Source organism: Cetorhinus maximus, chromosome 1, assembly GCF_964194155.1.
Source record: "Cetorhinus maximus chromosome 1, sCetMax3.hap1.1, whole genome shotgun sequence".
NCBI lineage: Eukaryota > Metazoa > Chordata > Chondrichthyes > Lamniformes > Cetorhinidae > Cetorhinus > Cetorhinus maximus.
The window spans coordinates 70,756,196-70,781,493 of NC_135879.1; the positions used below are offsets into that span (position 1 = coordinate 70,756,196).

A 25,298-nucleotide genomic window follows, 5' to 3' on the forward strand; every position below is an offset into this window, starting at 1 on the left:
ATGTGCTGTCAAAAAGAGCTTTGGTGAGGTACTGCAGAGTATGCTGCAGATAGTACACATTGCAGCTGCTGTGCATGGCTGGTGGAGGGAATGTGATGGATGGTGTGCCAATCAAACAGGCTGCTTTGTCTTGGATGGTGTCAAGCTTCTTGAGTATTGTTGGGGCTGCACTGATCCAGGCGAGTGGAGAGTATTCCATCACAGGCCTGACTTGTGCCTTGTAGATAGTGGACAGGGTTTGGGGAGTCAGGAGGTGAGTTATTTGCTGCAGAACTTGCAGCCTTTGAACTGCTCTTATTGTCACAGTACTTATAAAAATAGTGGCTGGTCCAGTTAAGTTTCTGGTCAATGGTAAACCTCAAGGTGTTGATAGTGGGGGATTCAGTGATGGTAATACCACTGAATGTCAAGGGACGATGGTTAAATTCTTTCTTTTTGGAGATATCATTGTCTAGCACTTGTGTGGCATGAATGTTACTTGCCAATAATCAGCTCAAAATTGAATGTTGTACAAGTCTTGCTACACATTAGCACACAGGCTACATCATTATCTGAGGAGTGAGTTACAGTTGGAACTGAACTCTTTGCAGTCATTGGCAAACAACTTCACTTCTGACCTTATGGTGCAGGGAAAGCCATTGATGACGAGACTGGAGATGGTTGTCCTCGGATATGGCCCTGAGGAATTCCTGAACGATGTCCTTGGGTTGAGATGATTGGTCTCCAACAACTACAGCCATCTTCCTTTGTGCTAGGCATGATCCGACCTCCTCCAGCAGGGAGTCAGTCCATCACTGATAAACCAGGAGTCCAGAATGTTTTCCCCAGTTGATCCTGGTGGAGGATGCCATGGAGTAGACCTGCTGAGACTTGTGCATCCTCTGCAGGTCAACAGGATCCGTGACCATGAGGAGCATGTCATTGGCGTAAGCAGCGATGAAGTCTTCCACATATAGTCCTTGCTGAGGCGGTCCCTTCAACCTCCCCCGCAAGAGGCACAGGAAAGGCTCCATGAAGATGGAATACAACTGGCTAGACACTTTTTTACTCATTCATGGGATGTGGACTTCACTGGCTGGGTCATAATTTATTGCCCATCCCTAGTTGCCCTTGAGAAGGTGGTGGCGAGCTGCCTTCTTGAACTGCTAGAATCCATGGGCATCTCTGACATACCCCTCTCCCATAGCGCCGTCAAGGACCCATTAACCTTCATTAGAGACTCTGCAGTGGCAGACAAAAGTCAAACCTGGGTGACGAAATGCATCTTGAACCCGAATTGCCGAAGAATTCGAGTATTCATGATCCACCCTGTTGAATGCCTTCTTCTGATCCAGGGAAAGAAAGGCGACTGACAGACTAGCTCTCTGAAAATAGTGGATCAGGTCCCAGCCACATGGATGTTATTGTGGATGGTTCGACCCCGGACAGTGTAGAACTGGTTAGGGTGGATCAGGTGGGCCAGCATGGTGCCAAGGCCAAAAGATAAAGTCCTTATAGTCAATGCTGAGGAGGGTGCTCGTTCTTAAGCAAGTGGAGATTGCCACTCTTGGGCAGTAGGACAATGATGGCCCTAAACCAGGAGCGGGGCGTCTCCTGGTCGCCAGACTTTTCCCTAGGACCCACATGTAGTTGCCCCCCAGAATGTCCCAAATGCCCTGTGGTCAGCTCATTCAGCCTTGGGGACATGCCCCTTGAGCCAATGAATGGAGCATTGAGCCACTCGGCGCCCTCCAGGCTGACCTTTGGTGACCTCTGGACCAGCCTTTGGCAGGTCCACCCAAAAGACTATGCGAGCATCCATTTTGGACGGATGTGGAGAAAACAACAACATAATAGGCTTGGGCCTTGGCACAGACTCCCTCCAAATCTAAGACCAGGAATCCATTGTCCAGCATTCCCAGGAGCTGTTAACAGATCCCTGGAGGAAACAGTGGGGTTCCTCCCTGGGCTCTGCTGGGGCTCTGGGCCAGAGGGCAGCAGTGGTTTGGAACACTGTTCTGCCTCTGACACCGGGACACATGGTAACTCAGGGAAACGATCTGTCCCAAGCACCAATCGTCCGCTCTGCCTGTCAAAGGCGGGCCGTCGGACATAGGGAACTGCATTGTAATACATCTGCATATCATGGAAAGGTCTCTACCTACCAGACCAGCCATAAGGCAGGGGTGGCTTTTCAACTGCTGCAGGGCTGTATCTTGCTTGGGGAAGGGGGAAAAGTGGCCTCAGGTAAGGGAAGAGGCTGCAGGGCGACGGCTGTACTGGGGAAAGGGGGTATCCTAAGGTGTGTGCGTTTGGGGGCACATGTCGATCTGTGCAAATGGCCTCAAGATTGTGAGGGCTGAGGAGGCAGTCTCCAGAGGAGATGAAGCTAGATGGAGATGTGAGGGTGTATGTGAGAGAGTGAAGGGTGATGCCTCTTGAGCTGGCAGTGAGTGAGATGCCAGTGAATGTGGGATGGGCTTGGGTGTGTGAGTTTAGAGTGATGAGATGGTAGCCTTACCCTGGCAGTATGAATGTGATCATTCATCCTCTTTCTGCACTGGATGGTGAACCTCTTTTGTGCATTGTAGGCACTGACCACCACTGCCACCGCCTCCCAAGCTGGAGTGGTGAGATTGCTGGACCTCTTGTGGTCAGAGCAGGGGTGGAGGACATCATGGCGGGCTTCTGAAAGGCATTCCAGTGATGAGTCACTGAACTCTCCTTGGCTTTCAAGGCCACTGGAGCAGACCTGGGCTGCAAGCATTGAGAACTGTGTGGATGGCTGCAGTTTTGATATGGCGCCTGGAGTGAGGAAATGGTGAGGTAATGGAATGGCAGGTGATTCAGAGGCTGCTGGCCAGTGAGACATTGTGTTTCCTGTGGCTGCATAATTAATTATGTTGGATTGGGATGATATGGCGCGAAAAGCCGCCATTGTGGCCGGGTACAATGTCATTTTTCTTGCCGCTACTGCACATAGTGCAAATCTGGGATGATTCCGCCCTTAGATGTGCACAGATATCGGAGGGTTGTTGAGCTGGAGGAGATTACAGAGAAGGGGAGGGGTGAGGCCATGGAGAGATGTGAAAAAAGGGAAGAGAATTTTAAAATTGCACCGTTGCTTGGCTTGGAGCCAATGTAGCTCGGTGAGCAAAGGGCTAATAGGTGAATGCGAGTAGTCACTTATACATTGCAGCAGATTGTAGAGAATGAGCTCTACAAATAGGTAATGAAAAGTGAGCCTTCTATTTGTTTAGAGGTCAGTACAGCCAAAGCAATCTCTTGCATTTAGCTTTATAGTCTTTTTTTAAAATCAACATTTGCAGATAAACTTGACAATGCTGCAGTTCAATTATATAATTTTCAAATGCTGCAGAACAATTAACAAATAATATGCAGTAGGCAACTGCGGGACTCAGTCATACAATCCAATCAGTAGGGAACTATCCAAACATCTAGGACAGTAATTTATCACTATGAAAAATTGATGTGAATTCATTTTAAGCTTGAAACAGTTAAGCTTTTTTCTATAATTTGGAAGGAAACAAAGCAATTAAAAAATTTTTCAATATGTATAAATGAGACAAGTTTCCAATATATTAGTTAAGGTTTCCAGGTCTAGCATTGCGCTGTATATAGTTGGCTTGACAAGATAATAGAAACATATCATTATAAGACATTTGGGTATAGTTCACTCTTCCCTTTTAATATCCTTGTATCTACATTGATCCTATTCATCATATTTTATTAGGGGATTCATTTGTAATTAAGCTCAACCACTTTAAAATTGGAGACATTCTATTTATCTGCCAGATCCAGCATAACCCTTGCTATAATTGATTATAGCATATCACAGTACCAAATGTACAATAAGTCTGCAGTGTGCATCAACATTTGCACCCTGTTTTTAATTGCAAAAATGACAGTGGTCTGGTTCACAATTAGCATTCAGCATAGTGCTCTAGAAATGGTACAGTTTTGTGTTGAGGGGTAGACCACACACATGTAATTAATTCATTTCAACTCTGTTCTACATCAGTGAGATGCTTTCTCTCTATTTTTGATTAATACCCTGATAAATTGTTTATTTATTCCAATGTTATCTCAACCGTGAAGTGACTTTACAGGTAAATCGAGACCAAGGGATGAAACTTAACTCACTAAAATGGGTCTCTTGGGGTCATGTCAAAGGTTAAAAGGCAGAATATCTGGAAAAGGTGCAGGATTTCAAGTTGAACACATCCACTCCGGTTTTAATGGAAACGGGACACAGGATGGGTGATTAGGGATGTCAACTGTAATTCAATGTATTCCTGGAGGTTTCATCACACGCCTTGTTCCCACTCTCCAGCCATTAGTTGGCCACTGCATCTATCCTTGTGATGCACTGCTTTCCTATGCCAATTGGAAAGCAAAAAAACTCATTACCCAATTGGATGATGCTTGACTGACAGCTCTCCCCATTTACAACGGTTTTATATCTGGTAAAGAGAAAAGCTCAAAGAAAATGACAAAAAAACCCCAATCTTTTACAATATCCCAATGATTTTTCTCCAGGATTGCACACAGTGGTGTCCAGGAGATTACCTTCAACTCCTGGAGACTCCAGGACAATCCTGGAGGTTGGCAGCTCAATCTACTCATGAGAAACAGCATGGTAATTTTTCTCCATTATAATGAGGCTGCTTGCCTTCATTTTGCCAGTCATTCTATTTTGAATTCATGTTGGTCGGGCTCCATAGCTGACAGAAGGTGAGAAGGGCTGAGTCAATAAGATGAATGCCTTTCTGGCACTGCTTGTGCCAGGAGAAGGAGTCTCAGTCTCAGAAGAGGTCCCAGGCCCAATAAGCTGTCCAGTAAATCCCATTCCTTCATCCCTGCCCCACCCCATCGTGCTCCTGCTCCCTGTGGTCAGCTTGCTCCCTGTCCCTTCCCCACCATAACTACAATTTGGCTGAATGTGGGCGGGAGCCTAACAGTAAAACACTTAAAGGAGCCCCAGCCTGCAGGTAAGTTATGCAGGATGTTTAGGAAAACTGGTCTTCCGAGTTTCCCACCCTCACAATAGAACATGCTGCACGGTCGTGGATACTAGTAATAATGTTGTCACCCATCCACAGATGTAGTATTTCTCTGAAAGGATAGTCATCTCCTTGTGAAAGATTTTGCAGTTTTTTCTATTCAGGATGGGCCATCTTATGCCTCAAACATAAGTTTGTTTTCCTCTGCTGTTCTCAAGTCCCAGAGGAATGCAGTTCAGCAATGTTCCATTTGTCATATGTGAACAATTTCCAGTCAGGAATCACTAGGCCATTGCAGTAGAAAGAAGGGGTCGGACCGGGATGGAACGAAGGAGGGACAGCAGAAAAGTGGTGGTGCCAGTAGCCTGTGTGCTAGTCTGCCACCTGCGTCCACGATTCTGCTGACTTTCCCAAGGACGGGTGGGTGTTGCGATCATTAGAGAGCTTGTTAAGAGCCCGCCTTCAGACCTCCTGCGATCGACATGGGGCGGGCGACCATTAGGAGATCTCTGAAGCTCACCAGCTGCAGCCTGGCAGGAACACGGGTGGCTGCAATGAAACAGTTTTATTTGATGGAAAGAAGCGCATATTTGGACATACAAACTACTGAGCAGCAATAAAATTTTACTAACCAACCTTTCCCTACCTTATCCTGGGTCTAGTGCTCCATTTGCCCTAGTCACTTTGAAGATGAAGATCCTCTCTTGTTGGCTGTTGATTCGGGCTTGAATTTGGGCTGCTTTCCTTGTGTTCTGTCTCTATTCCCACGCCCCAACCACTAATCGGGCAACAGACCTGCCGTTAAAACCCCAACCCTGTGAAAATTCCACCTCCTGGCAGGTTGGCAACAGAGGTGGAACTACAAGCCAGGATTGGTCCCACCTCAAACTGGAAAATCCGGCCCAAGAAGTCCGGGGATATCTTTGCTCTCCAGGATGATCCTGGAACAGCCTATAGTTTTTGTGCAGAAATGGGAAGCCAACGTGCTTGATGTGATCCAGCGGCATTAGTGATGGATGGCTAAACCAGTCTGTGACCGTTAGAGCTCAGGAAGTGGAGATTTAAGGAACAACTAAGGTGGGAAAGAGTGCAAGTTTTATCGGGAGCAAGGGCATCTAAGATGAGAGGGTAGCTAGGTAGATTGACAGCAGCAGAAATATAGGTAGGTGAGAGTTTGAAAATGCATTGGTTGATGACTAGAGGAAAGAGTTTTACCTGGATGCTGGTACAGAGGGAATGGGTTTGGAAAGTGGTCAGGGGATGGAAGTGGTTGTGCTTGGTTTTGTCTGTAATTGAGCCTCTTCATTATGTAAGTAGGATCCTTGCTATCCTTTCGACCCACTTGATCTACAGAAACTATTTCAATTTAAAAAATGTTATTTACCTGTGCAGACAAGCGATGCTGCACATGTTGGACCTTAGCATTGCTCCACCCACTCAACAGATGCGAGTGCCTGGCAGAGTGCACCAGCACAAACAGAAGACTTACACTACAGAACGGTCCATTCAAGAGAAAGGGTAATATCACTTTTTGCCCTATAATTTATCTGCTTTAGTGGCTTTGTTTGGTGGCGTGAGCGGACAATACAGAGAGAAGGTCAAAAATTGGTTTCACAATGTTGTGAAACCAGTTTGCAATCACCTGCTCTGCCCGTCAATAGAGGGCCGTGTTTCCCACTGTCGGACATCGGGAACATCATTGTACTACACCTGCATATTATTATAAGCTCAGCTTGCTGGAATCACCCTCCGCACGCGGGATCATCTGAGCACATCAGCGTGATTGCATGCTGACGTGTTTCACAATTGTACGTAAGCAATGTGCACTTGGCGAGCTACACTTCGCTCGGGACTTTGAGGTTTGTTTGCCTATCTTGCTTCAGGCAGCACTCATGGTTATTAGCTCCAGGCTTCGCAGGCAGCACCACATCACTTTTAGGGGGCCTCTAGGTAGGTATGTCTCTACCTACCACACCAGCCATAAGGCCGGGGTGGCTTTACAGTGGCTGCAGGGCGAGGGTTTGCTTGGGGAAGGGGCTGCAGGGTGAAGGCTGTACTGGGGAAGGGGTATCTCATGTGTGTGTGGGGCACAAGCTGATCTGTGCAAGTGGCTTCAAGATGGTGAGGGCTGAGGAGGCAGTCTCCAGAGGAGATGAGGTCAGATGGAGATGTAAGGGTGTGTGTGCGAGTGTAAGTGCTGATGCCCCTTGAGCTGGCAGTGAGTGAGATGCCAGTGAATGTGTGATGGGCTTGTGAGTGTGTGAGTTTAGAATGAAGAGATGGTTGCCTTACCCTGGCAGCATGGATGAGATCATTCATTCTCTTTTTCCATCGGATGGCCAACCTCTTCTGTGCAGCATTGGCACTGATCCTCACTGCCATCCCGACCAAGCTGGAGTGGTGAGATTTTTGCTCCTCCTGCAGCCAGAACAGGGGCAGAGGACATCATGCGGGCCTCCATGGTGTCCAAAAGGGACTCGAGGGACTTGTCACTGAATTGGGGTGCTGCAGTCTTCTTGCCTTTCGGGGCCATGTCTTCTGTGCAGCAGTCCTGGGCTGGAAGCACTGAGAGGTGTGTGCATGGCTGCATTTTAAAAATGGCACTTGGCGTGAGGAAGCGGCGAGGTGATGGTGTGGCGGGCCAAATGAGAGCCCGTCCACCATTCCCGGGAATACATGATTAATGAGGCAGGATTGGGACAATTCAGTGTGAAAAGCCGCTATTGCAGTCAGTGGGTAAAACGCTCTTCCTCCCACCCACTATCACACTTAGTGCAAATTTGGGATAATTTCACCCAAACTGTAGCTCTATCTTGCATTTTCGGTTGGGATTTTAAATCAATATTAGAAGTAAATGTGTGTGAATTAATATATTCCTTTGGTCTGCAAAGTGCTTGGCCTAAAGCCCAATGTGCTTACTGCATTTGTCCCATTACCATCAATGTATTCTCTTTCCTTGCCTGATTTGTTTCAATTAACTTTAGAGCTTTAGTTTGAAAATAAAACACTAACACAAGTCTGTGATTTATAAAACTACAAAAGAGTGTTTGTCAGGGGCTGGATAGCATGGTGTGTTAGCAGACCATTGTCCTTTCACAGAAATCTGAGTTTAAACGCAGCTCCAATGCAGTGAAAGCCTGCTCTGTCTGAAAGCTCCTCAGTGAAACGAGTGGGCAACCTTTTAACATCTTCTCAGTGGGAACTTGTTACAATTGGCACTTAGTTGACAATTTCTCGCTTAGAGAGGTGTTGAAGGGAGCAGTTAGGATGGTGCAGCAGCAGATGCTCTTCTGAAATCAGATTTGGGTATCAAATAGGTAAAGGGCAGAAAGACCTAGAGCGTGGGGGCAAATGCATAGTGCTACAGTCCTTCTGACCTACATGTCAGGTCTGGAAATGTTTGAGTGAAAAATGGTAAATCTTTCAATTTTTCCCAGTGTTGTCACTCTCCAGTCTGCCATGTGTGAATGCAAGCGTGGCATATGTTATTGTTAAATTAGAATTTCACCCAAAAATTACAACCTTTCACAATTTTTTTTTAGAATATTATTTCAAACCCATCCATATACAGATGTTCAAACCACAACTGATTTCTCTTCAGATGTGAATGGTTTGTCAAATTTTTAATGGTATTCTAATGACCATTTTGGCCTTGCTCTTGTGTTAATCTTTGGTTTTGAACTGTTATTATTCTGCAGGGGTGGCTGTGTTTGCTGTGTAGATATGGCGTGCAATAAGCTATAAACTCTGTGGGGGGTGGGGAAGGGTGGTAATTGTCTTTTTGGCATTAGCACAAAATAGACAAATGAGAAACTCATTTCATACACTGACTTTCTTTTCTGTTGAAGTCGAACAGGCTGCCGTTTCACTATTGCTTGTTTTATGCTGCCACTGAAGACCAGTTTAATCCCCGGTAAATCAGTTGATGGCAACGTAAACACTTTGCAGCATTCTGTAATCCTTTCAAAAAAGATTTTTGCTTAGTCCTTCTCCTTCTCTTCACTTCACCTGCTACTTGAGCAAAAAGCTGCTGCTTTATTTTCTTCTTGTGTCCGCTCCCATCCATGCTGTTAAATTCCTGCTCACAGATACATGCGATTTTTCTTTCTCTCTCTCTCTCTCTGCTTAGCCTCCATGATCTCCATAAGCGTGTTGCTGTTATCTCAGGAGGTGGGGGCCAGACCTGCTCTCAGGTCTTTGCCACCAATGTTGGTCTCTGTGGGCAGCCAAGGAGGGATGAAGTACCTCCCATGTAGTGCATTAAAGTGGGATGATCTGTTGACTTTTGTGCTGCCGCCTTGGGCTGGTATTGTGGGTTTAGTGCAGATTGGGCTTCCATCCTCTTGATCACAGTTAAGGCATAGCCTGGAGCTGTCAAGAGATATGGGTAACAAAAGAAATCTCTGGTGTTGGAGCTAAATATAGCACCAGCCTTTAAAGATCCCCACTGAACAGCTTAACTAGTTCCTAAAGTGTGTGAACATCAAATTTTGGAAAACTGCTTATTGTTCTTCTCTGTCTTTTGCCTTACAGGGGAGCCAGAATTTAAATACATTGGCAACATGCATGGGAATGAGGCAGTGGGAAGAGAGATGCTTGTCTTCTTGGCACAGCATCTGTGCAATGAATACCAAAAAGGAAATGAAACGATTGTCAGTCTGATTCACAGCACACGGATACACATCATGCCATCCATGAATCCTGATGGGTTTGAGAAAGCAGCTTTACAGGTAAGCAGACACCAAGGGCTCAATATTAGCTCCCAAAAGACAGGTGGATTCGGGTTATGTCAGATTAAAATGCAAAAATCTGGAACAGGAAAATTAATCCATCTCAAATATGCCCAATTCTGATTTTAATGGGAGCAGGGCAAGGGTCAGGTGACCACTCACAGGAGGAGGCTTGGTCATTTAAATATTATAAGAAGGTTCCCACCTTCATTTTTAACTGTGATTCTATTTTTAACTTCTGCTGCTTGGGTTTTCCAGGCCCAGGAAACATGGCCAGTGCAAGGAGCAAAGAAGGGCTGAATCCATGAGGTAAGTGTCTTTACAGCACTGCTTATGGGCAAGGAGGAGCAGGAGTGTTTCCTTCAGGCTCAATAAGCTATTCAGTAAATGCTGCACTATGATCTGGCTGCTCCCTCCCGCCAGTCACCACAGGAACCTGTCACGACCGCCAAATACTTCACCCATGTTCACTGTCTGCCTCACTCCCTCCGTGACCACTGTCTGCACCCTGATCTGTGTCTACCATTTACTCCCCCCTCCTCTGTGACCAGCGTCGACTTGCCCCTTCCATGGTGCCATCTAATTCCCTCCTCTGTGACCACTGTCTGCTTCTCTCCTCTGTGACCACTGTCTGCTTCTCTCCTCTGTGACCACCGTCTGCTTCTCTCCTCTGTGACCACCGTCTGCTTCTCTCCTCTGTGACCTCTGTGTGCTTCTCTCCGTGACCACCGTCTGCTTCTCTCCTCTGTGACCTCTGTGTGCTTCTCTCTGTGACCACGTCAGTTCCCTTCCTCCCGTCTGCCCTCCCCTTGCGGCTAATGTTCGGCTCCCCCTTTCACGACCACTATCAGCTCCCCCCACCGTGACCATCATCTTCTCCCCCCCCATCTCCAACCACGATCTGTTTCCCCTCTGCAACACCATCTGCTCTGGCCCAATCTCTCTCGCGCCTCTAGTACACCTACCTCTTCTCGTAAGTTCTTGTCTTTTGGAGTAGGCTTCCCAACTGACAAGCTTCCAGCTTGTCAATCAAGCTGAATGTGGGTGGGAACCCTACAGAAACAAAAGGAGCCCTGGCCTGCAGTTAAATTCTGTTGGATATTTGGAGGACATGTACTTCAAGATTTCTTGACCTCATAACAGCAATGACCCCTCTCCCTCAAGCTTATATAGAACCCAACTCTAGGCTAAAATCCAGGCCCAAGTGTGACAACAGAATTTGCCCCACATCCCATTCACAGATATATCATTTCTTTGAAAGGATGTTCATCTGGTTGGGAAAAACTGTGCTTGGAAACATTCAGTTTTACTGTTCATGATGACTCATCTAAGACTTGAAACAATTCACCAGATTTTATTCTCCTCTCTGCTTCTGAAGACATTGTGTCTGGAATGTGTTTAGCAAGTTGGGTGAGATTCCATTCATCATAGCTAAGACTGATCATTTTCCCATCTAATAGCTATACCTCTGCATTTTCCAGTTGGGATCACTAAATGGGAAGTCCTTACCAGCCAGGCCAGAATTGGTAATAGCAACTGTATTTCTACCTTCCCAGCTCAGCAACTCAATAGAAACTGGAGATTAAACTGGGACCTTCCAGATCTGTACTTGGTTCCATACTTGGTGATGCTTTTGAAGCTGGGCAGCCTGAATCATCAGATTTTAACTACATTTTATTGGGGAAAAGAACTGCAAATGTATAAAAATTGAAAATAAAAACTAAATGCTGGCAATGCACCTTGGGCCGATCAGTGTCTGAAAAGAGCCACTGTGACAACCACAACATTAAGCTGCATTGGCTATAGTCACAAATAACTTCCTGTGGCGGACTTTCTCATTCTCCTCAACCTCTCTTCTACCTGTCACCATTTCATTCTCCTCCAGTGTCTCTTTTCTGTTCTCCACCTTTGTGCCACTGGTCTCTCTCTTTCAGCTCCACTCATGCTATACACTGTGCAGCCACTGCATTTGGCCCAGAAGCTTCTCCTCTGCTGTCTACACCATCCATCGTGGTCCCCTTGCCTTCACCATGGACATGAGATCCTATGGAAAAATTATCAGGAAGTATGGAGTCAGCTTCCAAATGTATGCCAATCATACAGAAACATTGGTTTATAAAATGTAGAAACACACTACAACGCACTTTAAAGAGGCAATCAGACAAAATGAACATCAAACCAAAGAAGCTGATATTAGGGGTGCTTGATCAAAGAGGTGAATTTTAGTTTGCCTTGTTCGAGACTTGTTGTGTGAGCAATAACACGTGCACAGCTGCGCAAAAGAATTTAAAGGGCCGGCTCACTAAAATATATGAGCTATGCACAACTAAATTTTAAAGGCAACATAGGTCTTAACCGATGATAGGTAGGTGGCAATTTAGGGGGGAATTCCGAAACTTAGGAATGTGTGCCAGGGTGAAGGCATGCTCACCAATGGTCGAGTGAACAGGAGGCCAGAGTTGGGGGAACACAACAGTCTCAGGGGGTCCTTGGGCTGGAGAAGGTTACAGAGATAGACAGTGGTTAGATTATGAGGGGATTCAAAGGCAAAAATAAGAATCTTAAGTGAAGATTAACAGAAGTGCCGAGTGGATGATCCATCTCAGCCTGTCTCCAGAGGACACCAGCATCACAGATGCCAGCCTTCCGCCAATTCAATTCTCTTCATGTGATATCAAGAAACAGCTGAAGACACTGGATACTGCAAAGGCTATGGGCCCTGACAATATTCCAGCAATAGTACTGAAGACCTGTTCTCCAGAACTTGCCGCACCCTGAGCCAAGCTCTTCCAGTACCACTACAACACTGGCATCTACCTGGCAATTTCGAAAATTGCCCAGGTATGTCCTGTACACAAAAAGCACGTCAGATCTGACCTGGCCAATTACTGCTCCATCAGCCTACTCTCGATCATCAGTAAGGTGATGAAAAGGGTCATCAATGGTGCTATCAAATAGCACTTGCTTAGAAATAACCTGCTTACTGATGCTCAGTTTGGGTCCCGCCAGGGTCACTCAGCTTCTGACCTCATTACAACCTTGGTTCTTTTTTATTATTCATTTATGGGATGTGGGCGTCGCTAGCTAGGCCAGCATTTATTGCCCACCCCTAATTGCCCATGAGAAGGTGGTGGTGAGTTGCCTTCTTGAACCGCTGCAGTCCATGTGGTGTAGGTACACCCACACTGCTGTTAGGGAGGGAGTTCCAGGATTTTGACCCAGCGACAGTGAAGGAACGGCGATATATTTCCAGGTCAGGATGGTGTGTGGTTTGGAGGGGAACGTCCAAGTGGTGGTGTTCCTACGTGTCTGCTGCCCTTGTCCTTTTAGATGTTAGTGGTTGTGGGTTTGGAAGGTGCTGTCTAAGGACCCTTGGTGAATTCCTGCAGTGCACCTTGTAGATGGTACACGCTGCTGCCACTGTTCGTTGGTGGTGGAGGGAGTGAATGTTTTTGGAAGGGGTGCCAATCAAGTGGGCTGCTTTGTCCTGGTTGGTGTCAAGCATCTTGAGTGTTGTTGGAGCTGCACTCATCCAGGCAAGTGGAGGGTAGTCCATCACACCCCTGACTCATGCCTTATAGATGGTGGACAGGCTTTGGAGAACCAGGAGGTGAGTTACTCGCTGCAGGATTCCAACCTCTGACTGGCTCTTGTAGCCACAGTATTTATATCGCTAGTCCATTTCAGATTCTGGTCAATGGTAACCCCCGCTGATAGTGGGGCATTCAGCGATGGTAATTCCATTGAACATAAAGGGACAATGGTTAGATTCTTTCTTGTTGGAGATGGTCATTGCCTACACTTATGTGGCGTAAATGTTTCTTGCCACTTGTCAGCCCAAGCCTGGATATTGCCCTGGTCTTGCTGCATTTGGACATGGACAAAAGAGCTGATCTTCAGCGGTGTGGCGAGAGTGACCGCCCTTGACATCAAGGCAGCATTTGACCGAGTGTGGCATCAAGGAGCCCTAACAAAACTAGAGGCAGTGGGAATCGGGGGGGAAACTCTTTGCTGGTTGGAGTCATACCTAGCACAAAGGAAGATGGTTGTGGTTGTTGGAGGTCAGTCATCTCAGCTCCAGGATATCATTGCAGGAGTTCGTCAGGGTAGTGTCCCCAGTTTAACCATCTTCAGCTGCTTCATCTATGACCTTCCTTCCATTATAAGATCAGAAGTGGGGATGTTTGCTGATAATTGCACAACATTCAGCACCATTCACGAATCCTCAGATACTGAAGCAATTCAGGTTAGTTTAATTATCAAGATCTGAATGTTTTAAAAATCCACTGCATCTTAAACCTGAGTAAAAATAGGTTTAAGCTGTCAGTGAGAGTTAAAAAACATTCTGTGAGAGTTAAAAAACATTCTGCGAGACTGCTTTGATTGATGGGCCATCTGATGTATGTAAGAAAAAACATTACCGACTGGTTGTGCAGTTTCAGTAGAGTTCTTTGTTGGCATTATACCAAAGGCTGGCAATATATCATTATGAATGCTTGGCTGAGTTTCAAAAGCTACAATTATCTCAGCAAGTTGTCCTGAGTTCACAGCTTGACAGTTCAAAGAGGCTATTAAAGGATTAGCTGTCTTAGACATGGTGTCTGAATAGAAGTTTGTTTTTAAAGAAATTAACCACTTGAGATTTAAAAGCTTTGAATGAATTTTTGAGAAGTTTTTTTTATTATCGAGAGCAGGATTTTTCAGATGGCAGGACTTCTCACTCTGCCATCTGAAATGTTGGCAGGGAATGCAACCCTGTTGATGCCAGCTGCCTTGCAACCATTTAACATTTGTTAAATTGACTAATTGGCTGACGGTGAGACTTCTGCCCCCATCTGGGGAGGAAGTCCTACCTTAGAACGCTAGCTCTGTAGTCCCAGCAGAACCACTTTCGAGCAGCGGTCACTACTGAGACTAAGTCAAAAACAAAAATACCTGGAAAAACTCAGCAAGTCTGGCAGCATCTGCGGAGAGGAACACAGTTAACGTTTCGAGTCCGAATGACCCTTCAACAGTGATAGGTGGAGATAACCAAAAGATGTCATAGACAAAAGGACAAAGAGGTGTTGAAGGTGGTGATATCATCTAAGGGATGTGCTAATTAAGGGTAGAAAGCAGGACAAGCAAGGTACAGATAGCCCTAGTGGGGGTGGGGTGGGGTGAAGGAATCGAAAAAGGCTAAAAGGTAGAGATAAAACAATGGATGGAAATACATTTAAAAATAACGGAAATATGTGGGAAAAGAAAAATCTATATAAATTATTGGAAAAAAAAGGGGGAGATCGGAAAGGGGGTGGGGATTGAGGAGTGAGTTCATGATCTAAAATTGTTGAACTCAATATTCAGTCCGGAAGGCTGTAAAGTGCCTAGTCGGAAGATGAGGTGCTGTTCCTCCAGTTTGGGTTGAGCTTCACTGGAACAATGCAGCAGGCCAAGGACGGACATGTGGGCATGAAAGCAGGGTGGAGTGTTGAAATGGCAAGCGACAGTGAGGTCTGGGTAATGCTTGCGGACAGACCGAAGGTGTTCTGCAAAGCGGTCATGCAGTCTGCATTTGCAATGTAGAAGAAACCGCATTGGGAGCAATGAATGCAGTAGACTAAATTGAGGGAAGTGCAAGTGAAATGCTGCTTGACTTGAAAGGAGTGTTTGGGCCCTTGGACGGTGAGGAGAGGGGAAGTGAAGGGGCAGGTGTTGCACCTTCTGCGGTTACATGGGAAGGTGCTGTGGGAGGGGGTTGAGGTGTAGGGGGTGATGGAAGAGTGGACCAGGGTGTCCCGGAGGGAACGATCCCTACGGAATGCCGCCGGGGGGGGTGAAGGGAAGATGTGTTTGGTGGTGGCATCATGCTGGAGTTGGTGGAAATGGGGCAAGATGATCCTTTGAATGCGGAGGCTGGTGGGGTGATAAGTGAGGACAAGGGGGACCTTATCATGTTTCTGGGAGGGAGAGGAAGGTGTGAGGGCGGATGCGCGGGAGATGGGCTGGACACGGTTGAGGGCCCTGTCAACCACCGTGGGTAGAAAACCTCGGTTAAGGAAGAAGGAGGACATGTCAGAGGAACTGTTTTTGAAAGTGGCGTCATCAGAACAGATGCGACGGAGGCGAAGGAACTGAGAGAATGGGATGGAGTCCTTACAGGAAGCAGGGTGTGAGGAGCTGTAGTCAAGGTAGCTGTGGGAGTCGGTAGGCTTGTAATGGATATTGGTGGACAGTTTATCACCAGAAATTGAGACAGAGAGGTCAAGGAAGGGAAGGGAAGTGTCAGAGATGGACCATGTGAAAATGATGGAGGGGTGGAAATTGGAAGCAAAATTAATAAATTTTTCCAGGTCCAGACGAGAGCATGAAGCAGCACTGAAGTAATCATCGATGTACCGGAGAAAGAGTTGTGGGAGGGGGCCGGAGTAGGACTGGAACAAGGAATGTTCCACATACCCCATAAAGAGACATGCATAGCTGGGGCCCATGTGGGTAACCATAGCCACACCTTTTATTTGGAGGAAGTGAGAGGAGTTTAAGGAGAAATTGTTCAGTCTGAGAACAAGTTCAGCCAGACGGAGGAGAGTAGTGGTGGATGGTGATTGTTCGGGCCTCTGTTCGAGGAAGAAGCTGAGAGCCATCAGACTATCCTGGTGGGGGATGGAGGTGTAGAGGGATTGGACGTCCATGGTGAAGAGGAGACGGTTGCGGCAAGGGAACTGGAAATTGTTGATATGATGTAGGGTGTCAGAGAAATCATGGATGTAGGTGGGGAGGGACTGGACAAGGGGAGAGAGAATGGAGTCAAGATAGCAAGAAATGAGTTCCGTGGGGCAGGAACAGGCTGACACGATCGGTCTGCTGGGACAGTCCTGTTTGTGGATTTTGGGTAGGAGGTAGACGCGGGCCGTCTAAGTCAGTGTGTGAAGAATAGGAGGTTATGGAGGCCTAACTAAAGGCAAGTTTGGGGCATTGGTAGGGCCTGACTGACAGGCCCCACTGAGGGGAGTGAAGTGGGGAGGCTGGGTTTGAGAGGCAGGTGGGGAAGGGTTAAAGAGAGATATGATGCCTCTGATGGGCACAGGAGGAACTTGCCTCACCTCCCCCACCACCATCCCCAGCTTGCCCGACACTAGCTCCTCCAGCTAAAGCTGCTGGGCTACCCATTTAGCGTAGGCTTCCCCTGCCAGGGGTAAAATAACCATTAATTGGCTAAGTGGCCGTTAATTGGTGAGCTATTCTTCACATATATTGTATGGGGGCTGGGTGGCAGGCGTAGGTTGGCATGGAAGCAGCATGGGGTTATGAGGGGCCAAATTGGGGGGAGGTGTTGCGTGTGATGCGAGAAAGGTGGGGGGGTGGGCATGGTTGGGTGAGGGCTAGAGGGCCAAACAGCATCCAAAACAAGTGAGACAAAGCTCCAGAGAACTGAAGCGTGCCTTTTAACCGGTCCGCCTTGGTACTCACCCGCCCCCATGGCTGCCTAGGATCTGCTTCAGGAGTTGGCAGGCCCGACTCTATCCCGCCATCCTGGAGTAAAATTTGGATGTAACCAAGGTGGGGCTGCTGAATCGGGAAGCTTCCTGTCTCGAGCTACCCACCTCTGTAGCAAAAATCCAGCCCAAGTAGTCTGACAGTTCAGGTGCAGTGGTGAGGTCGCATGGTGGTGTTTAGGTAGTGCTGCCCTGCCAACATAGAGTTTAATTGATCAATGTGTGCAACACAGAACTCCTGCTGAGGCTTGGAAGGATCAGACAGTATGAAAGCTTCATGTTGTGGTAACTTATACTGCCATGGGAAGAAATGCCTCTGATCCAGCTGCTATGTGCAGGTCATTGTGCAACCTATGGCACATTCTGTAGTCAATGAAGACCTATCATATTTTTACCTTTCATGGTGAGCTGTCGCCTTTTAAAATCCCCCAAAGTGCAAGCTCTCTGGAAAGTTTTCCCTGTGCCTGTAGCCTATTCAAATAGACATTGGGCAGAATTTTCCGGTCCGTGTGTGGGTGGCAGGCCTGACGCGCCAATGTGTAAAATAATGCGCGATGACGTCGGGTGTGCGTCCCGACATCATCGCGATATTTCATTCGGCAGGCGCGCGCCGCAGTCGGCTGTGCGCCCGCCGAAATGTCAACGGCCTAATAAGATCATTAAGAAATTAATTAAAGCACTTGTGAACACTGCCTGTCCAACCTTAAAGTTGGTGGGCAGGCGCAAAGCCCAAGCAGCCTTCGTGTTTTTCAGGAAACCTCATCCACGAGCGGGATGAGGTTTCCTGGAGCTGTTATTAATTAAATAAATAAATGATCATAAATTTAAAAACGTGTCCCAACTCATCACATGAGGGGATATGTTTAAATAAATTTTTCAATCATTTATTCAATCCTTTTAATGTCCATTCAATCTCCCTGAGGCAGCCCTGTGCCTCAGGGAGATTGCTGCCCTTTTGCGCATGCATGTGCGAAAGAGCTGAGCTCTACCGATCATGTATTACGTTGGATGGGCCTTTATTGGCCTGCCCGTGTAAAATGGCGGCATGCAGCCTAATGTGGGCGGCGATTGGCTCTGCGCCCACCCCCGCCCGCTCCCGCCCAGCCTGCCCGCCATAGGAAAAATCCTGCCCATCAACCCACAAAACGTGGTCCTAAATTAGGATAATTCGCTGAAATGGAGTGGACTATATTAGTGAGAACATTTTAACAGAAACAACAACTTGTATTTATATAGTACCTTTAACATAATAAAATGTTCCAAGGAGCTTCACAGCAGTGTTATAAAGCAAAAATTGACACTGAGCCATATAACGTGATATTAGGGTAGGTGGCTAAAAGATTAGTCATAGGTAAGTTTGAATGAGCGAGTTAAAGGAGGAAAAAGAGGGAATTCCATAGCTTAGGGCCTAGGCAGCTGAAGGCACAGAGCCTAATGATGAGGCAATTAAAATCCTAGATGCTCAAGGTGCCAAAATTACAGGTGCATAGATATCTCAGAGGCTTGTGGGACTGGAGGGTGGAGGTTGAGAGAGGTGTGATTATATTATTCTATTGTTGAGTTACAGCAGTTTCAATGATTCCTGAAGACTGCTACCTTATAAACACTGTAACTTTAATTTGAACATATTTGCAGATCATGGAGAGCTCTCTCTCACAAGCTTATGACCATGCTTGCTTTCCTTGTACATTCACTTTAGACTGTCCAGAGTCTCACATCATGAGTCTGACAGTCTCTTCTATGTAATATGACACAGCAGAAGGTAAAAGCTGAGTTGTTCAAACCCCAAAGGGAAACTTGAAACAACTGTCATAAGCCATTTTTTGCAATTTGGATGTTTCGAGATGCAGGCTTTGAATTCAGTAATAATAAGATCACTGAGTGTCAAGAGGATTTTATAAAACTAAATTAAACATTTATTAATACAAGAAAGATTGTAAACACATACATATGCCTACAAAATTACTACTATAATAACTACAAAAATTCCCTAATTAATCTGACTCTCGGTTATACACTCGTTAAGGTAAATCTCATAGATTCAAAGAGACACCGGGCAAAGCACACCCTGGACAGTTCAAAATGAGTTTCTTTCAGCTCTAGATCCTTGCAGACAGCAGCTTCAGGCTTACAGGTTAGAGGCTTCCCTCACTTGATCTTAAAATGCCTCTGCCTTAAACATAATCTCCATTCTCCTTTATACATATCTTTCTCTTTGAATGTAATTTTTCCATTGTATCATTTGGCTTTTAACTTTACCTCTTCTAACAATAACATCCTTTCATCCCACCAATTTTATTAGTGAGCTGAAAAAAATAAACACATTGCTTGGCATCTTTTAGCTAGGTGTAAGATTTCACCCGCAGTCTTGAATGGTTTATTTTAACAAATGCAACTTTACACTTTACACTTTACCTTCTACCCTCCTTACGTTTACCTAATTAACATCTCAAAAGCACTATACATCAAAGCACCCAGACTAGCTGGCTTTAATCCAATTAAGATACCCACAGGCACACACATAGACATAGATCCCATTAGAACTCTAGTTTAAAATAATTTCCAATAACATTGTTATATCTTCTCAATATATGACATCACAGACTATTACAATTAACCCTTTCTGGGACTTAGTCTAACACACTCCATTATACTACAGTGGTGAGGATGTTATCAACATTTATGTAGAATTTGGGTCTGCAACTTTTCTACTTTGATTGTGTTCTTTATTATTTACAGATTGAATTGTAGAAGTGCTGTACAAACTATGAACAAACTTCTGATTAAGATTCATTGTCTGTCAGATTTGCTTCTACCACCATCTAGTGGACAACCATAGCCTTGGCACAAAAAAAGCCTGAGAACAGTTGTAATGGCAAGTCTGCCATAAGACAGAATCAGTGGTACATTAAAATTGGATAGATGTTTTTGAACACTTGGATTTCAGTTATTATTATGTACATTGTCACTCATTATTTGTGTCACAACAACACTTAAAAAGTAATTTTGTTTGCTAGCACAGAACTTGAATATTGCTGAAAAGAGAGACATGTTGCCAAAGCTTTTCATCTTGCACTCATCACCACAAACACATAAGTGCCAAATTTCAAATGGTCACAACAGTTTATACTACTGGAGAAAAGGGTACTGATTGGCGACTCGACTCTGATTGACTAAGTCATTGCCATGGAGAAAGCAATGGGGAACTATGGGCTTCCCAAGCTCCCAACTAATTCAAAAAAAGGCGTCTGACTTGAACGTGTTCCTTTTATTTGCGGAGAGTGGCTCCCTGAGTGTGAATGTATGTCACTTCTAGCAAGTGTAAATGAGCCATGTTATGAGCTCGACTAATTATTTTAAATTGGCTATTAGCGCACTCAGGATTGTTCAGCAAGTGCTACCCAATTGTGAAATCACATCTCGCAGTGAAAATTTTGTTTTACATTTTGCAAGTGTGAGCTGGTTGAGTACGGTCTGTATTCTTCCTATTACGAACAACCATATCTCTGTTTTCAGCAAAATGAAAGGTAATTTATTGAGTGGACTGCTTTAAGATATTCAGTGTGATGATATAAATGCAAGTATATTCCCAACTACCACTGCAAAACAGCTGCATTCCCATGAAGGAATGTTGAGTGGTAATGAGGTGCTTCCACATTTGCAGGGAAGTGAAGAGAGAAGAGGGAGCGCGGGAGGGAGGGTCAACAGTTTTTGACACAATTCCTATTGCCTTGTTTCAGACAATATACAGGCTACCCCAAAAATAAAAATAACATTCAATGGCTGTAAATTGGGTGCCAATGGCATTCTTTTTGAATCAGTGTAAATATTCAATTGCCAGCAGATTTTCCCTGTACTTGCAGCAGGTGCAAAGTTTGGCTATCATTTTTAAACTAGCCATGTAAAAAAATAGTTCATCATTGGTTTGCAGATGACAAACGATTGTATCTCTACTACATATTCCTCAGAGATGATTTGAGACAGTTCTTTGCATTGGCAGGCACTCAAAAACAAATCTCCCTGACAGAGGAGATCCCATTTTAGTTCCTTTGTGTGGCACTTCTGCTTTTATTTCACTTTCTAATTATATTGAACTAATAAGCTAAGAGCACATTTTAATTTCTAACCATTCTTAATAGCATATCCTTAGCATTGTATTTCTGAATTTAATCTTGTCCTGTCATTTCTAGTTTATTTTCTTTTTGGAAATATGTTCTTGTTCCCTCTATCCCTAAGGTAATCTCTCTTGCCATTCTAATTACTGGCCTAAGCCAACCCTACCACAGTTCCCATGGAAATAAAACACCAGTGAAAGAAATTTGGGTTAGAATGCATCACTTTGCAATTTTGGGCTTAATTCAAGGGTGCCAGTATGGTTCCTGACACCTTTTCCTTGGCGACTTATGTATTTTTATGTACTTATGTACAAGTACAAACATAAACACTTTTTCAGTGCTATTCCTGAACACCTTGGTGCATAATTGTTATTGTCTTGGGATTCCCAAAGCTCTTGATGGCCTGACACTCTGCACTTCTAATCAAATTACGTCAGATAGTCTCCCATCAAAGTTTGGTCCATTACTATCCAGTTCCTTCACAAATTAACTATCTGTGCTTTAGCTGACTGCTGATTCTCTGGACCTTTTCACTCCACTGTTGGTCAATGGGATTATTAGGCATTGCAAGATCTGAACCATACCCTTTGACTAGGAATCCTGTCCTCTGTCCCATATTGTTTCTGCTTAATATCAATGAACTATTTTACTCATTGTTCAGTAGTATTTACGCTCCCTTCTGTGCACAGAGCCTAAAGTGTTTTCACAGTGTAATAGTTGAGTTGTTACACCATGATCCTTCATGTTCTGTGGGGACATGGTCATTGTTGTTTCTTTAAATTCTTCAAACGCACAGTTTCTTCATGTCTCTCACAAATCTAACAATTAGCTTCTGTTCTTTGCCTTTGATGGATCTACCCTTAGTTCCTCTTTGTCTGTCAGTATTCCTGGCCTTGCCATCTCCTTGGATCTCAAATGGAATTCCTACATCGCCTCCATCTTTCAGGGGGCTGGATTTCTTTTTTACTTCAAACGCTTGCTTCCCTCTAACAGAACTGACCTTAAAGCTTGTGTACAGCTAGGAAAGCCTTCTAACAGTTCTGTCACACTGCTGAATGGAAGGAACAAAAAACTTGTCATTTGTTAGGTGATCCTTCATTCACCTCCAGCTTCCAACTTCTACCTTTATCACAGGTTTTCACATTTCTTTACTTTCCTATTTTCATAAATTATGTCCAGTTCAATATGAGAATAAACATGTAATTAAGTAATTGCTAGTAATATGAATGTCTGTCTAGTTTTTGAGAAATATTTAGCTTCTGTTTTACAGATAACTTTAATTGCTTTCAGCGGTATATTTTTATGTAGCTTTTCTTTCCCCTTGTTTCTCCCTTCCAGACTGGTGATCTGAAGGACTGGTTTGTGGGTCGCAATAATGCACAAGGAACCGACCTCAACAGAAATTTTCCCGACCTTGACAGAATCGTCTATGTGTATGAAAGGGAAGGAGGGCCCAATAACCATCTTCTGAAAAACATAAAGCTTTCTGTAGACAGAAACACAAAGGTAGGAGGGTGACTGCAGGGATCTGGGACAAAGTAACTGCTCCCTGAGTAACTTGTGGCTTCTTTTCGCATGTTCAGAATTTGTCCCAGTGTTTTCTTCATATTTTGTCTTGTATGGAATTATTAGGATAGAAGGATGTCTTAATTTATTACTCCCCAGCTTATCTCTCTTTAAAAACATAGATGCATACATACAGGCACACAAGACGGGGCTGATATCCACAAAAAGCATTTCTGCCAGAAATGTTTCGTGCAGGCAACACTGCTCACAGAATTGTGGGCCCTTCATGCCTAATTGTTCCAATTGTTTCAGTGGACAGGAAAAGAAGATGCAGGCCTGTGATTTCCTGTTGAGCACGCACTGGGAGCACCCGTTCTGGGAACTGGCTCAAGTCTCTCCCACCTACTTGGAGACAAAATAAAGACGGAATGTGCTGGAAATACTCAGCAGGTCTGGCAACATCTATGGAGAGAGAAACAGAGTTAATGGCCCGTAACTTCCAAGCTCCAGGGCGTCGTAACTGGGGGCTACCCCAAAGAGGCACTGGGGAACCCCCCTCCCCCGCCACCCCGGGAATCCCCAGGTTAGGATTGCACAGCAATTACCTGGGAAGTTCAAACTTCCGTTGGGCAATTGCTTTGAAATGGGAGCCATCTGAAAGTACGATATAAATCACAAACTTTGGATGGTTGTGACTGTCTTACAGTAATAGTTATCCAGGAAAAGTTAGGAGAAGTAAAACCATTTCAAATTCCTGGGTAACTATAGTACTGACACGCCCCCGCCCCATGCCCCTACCGCTGACTCCCCTGACCCCCCACGAGATCCCCCCCAACTGAACAACCCCCCCTCACCCCACTGACCATCAGGCACCCGACCAACAGATCCCACCCCATGGATCACCTGGCTCTCACACCCCCATGAACCATCCAACTCCCACACCCAACCCCCACCCTCCCCGACCACCCAACTGACCCCACACCTCAATCCTACGCACTTACCTTCCAAACTTACCTTCTCCCTGGCTTCTGAAATTGACTGGACCTTTGAACTTACCTGCTTTACGGCAGCTAGTGCTGTATAAAAAGGGGGCATGGCTTCCTTACCTCCGACTCTCCTGCCCCCCAAACAAGGCCTCAGCATCCACTGGACTAGACAGTTCTCACCCAGCCTGAGATGGAAAGTTGGGCAAGAAAGGAGTGGCTGGATTTTAAGGTAAGAAACTAGGAGCGGAGTGGCAATCCAATTCTGATTGGCCTGGAAATTCCGTAGAGTGGCAAAGGTTGATAACCTTTCATCAGAACATGTGTGGTCCCAACATGGAGTCTAATGGAGCTCCACTTGTGATCAAGTTACTAAACACAGAATGTTCATTTTCCCTGCCCCAGCTTTTTGTTCTGCTTAGACCTCCATGAAACTGAAAAACCTTTGAGATTTTCAAACTCTTTCCTCGGTGTTTCCAGCAGGCTGTTCCACAGAGTGGTAGGGCATTATTTAACTTCGTTAAACCCCACTTTGTTATTTTGTGGTGTCAGCTCCATCAGGGGAGTTATCAATGGAGTTAGAAAATAGAAACCACCAGCTTTCCAAAGTGTCATTAAAAGCCACGTATCCTTAAGGTTGCTGTTAGCTGCCAAAGTTTCATAGGTTGAGGCCTGAGAACAAGTTGATCAGCAGGCATATCATCTGTCGCAAGAAGAACGAAGGATAAAACGGATAAAGCAGATTGTTATGATGTGGCAGATGATGTGTGCCAGGTGGATCAAATCCATGAGGGAAGCTTGACCACGCGGTCATAACTGTTTTGCAATTTGTATTCTATTTTGAGATGCGTGTCCTGAATTCAGAAGTAATAAGACTACCATGACTTAAGGGATTATTAGAAAATTAAATTAAACATTTATTAACAAAAGAGAAGATTTCAAACATAGGTCTACAAATTACTACTATAATAACCCCTAAAACCCCTAATTAATCTGGCTCCCAGTTACACCTCTGCTAAGGCAACAGTGAAAACAAATAGATTTAAACAGACTCAAGCAAAGCAACATGAAAACCTGGACAGTGAGTTTTAAAGTGAGTTTTGTCGGCTTTGGTTCCTATGGACAGTAACTTGATTCACAGAGGCTGGAGGCTTTTCACACTTGTGTTAGATCTCAGAATACCCTCTCCCCTTACACATAGCCTCATCTCCTGTATACATGTTTCTTCCTTTTCAATGCAAATTCCATTGTTCCAATATGTCTTTGGAACTTTACCTTCCTCATAATATAAATCTTTTCATAGTGCTAATTTTATCAGTAACCTTTGGGAAAATAAACACACTGTTTGGCTTGGCTTCTTCTAGCTAGGTGTAACATCTTACCATCTCTTTGAAATTCAAACTAACCTAATTTATCTAAAAATGCAAATTTTCTTTGTACCTTGCATTCTAAAACTTTAGCCATGTTTGCATGTTTAGCATTTCAA

General features: G+C 45.0%; 1 protein-coding gene across 1 annotated transcript in view; it reads left to right on the forward strand.

Annotated features, from left to right (window-relative positions):
* Positions 1–25,298, forward strand: part of cpe (carboxypeptidase E) — a 114,713-nt gene that overhangs the window by 45,948 nt on the left and 43,467 nt on the right. Inside the window, exons 2-3 of the mRNA XM_078542306.1 lie at positions 9,537–9,733; positions 22,662–22,829. Coding sequence (XP_078398432.1) covers positions 9,537–9,733; positions 22,662–22,829 — 365 coding nt within the window. The remainder of the gene's footprint in view (positions 1–9,536; positions 9,734–22,661; positions 22,830–25,298) is intronic.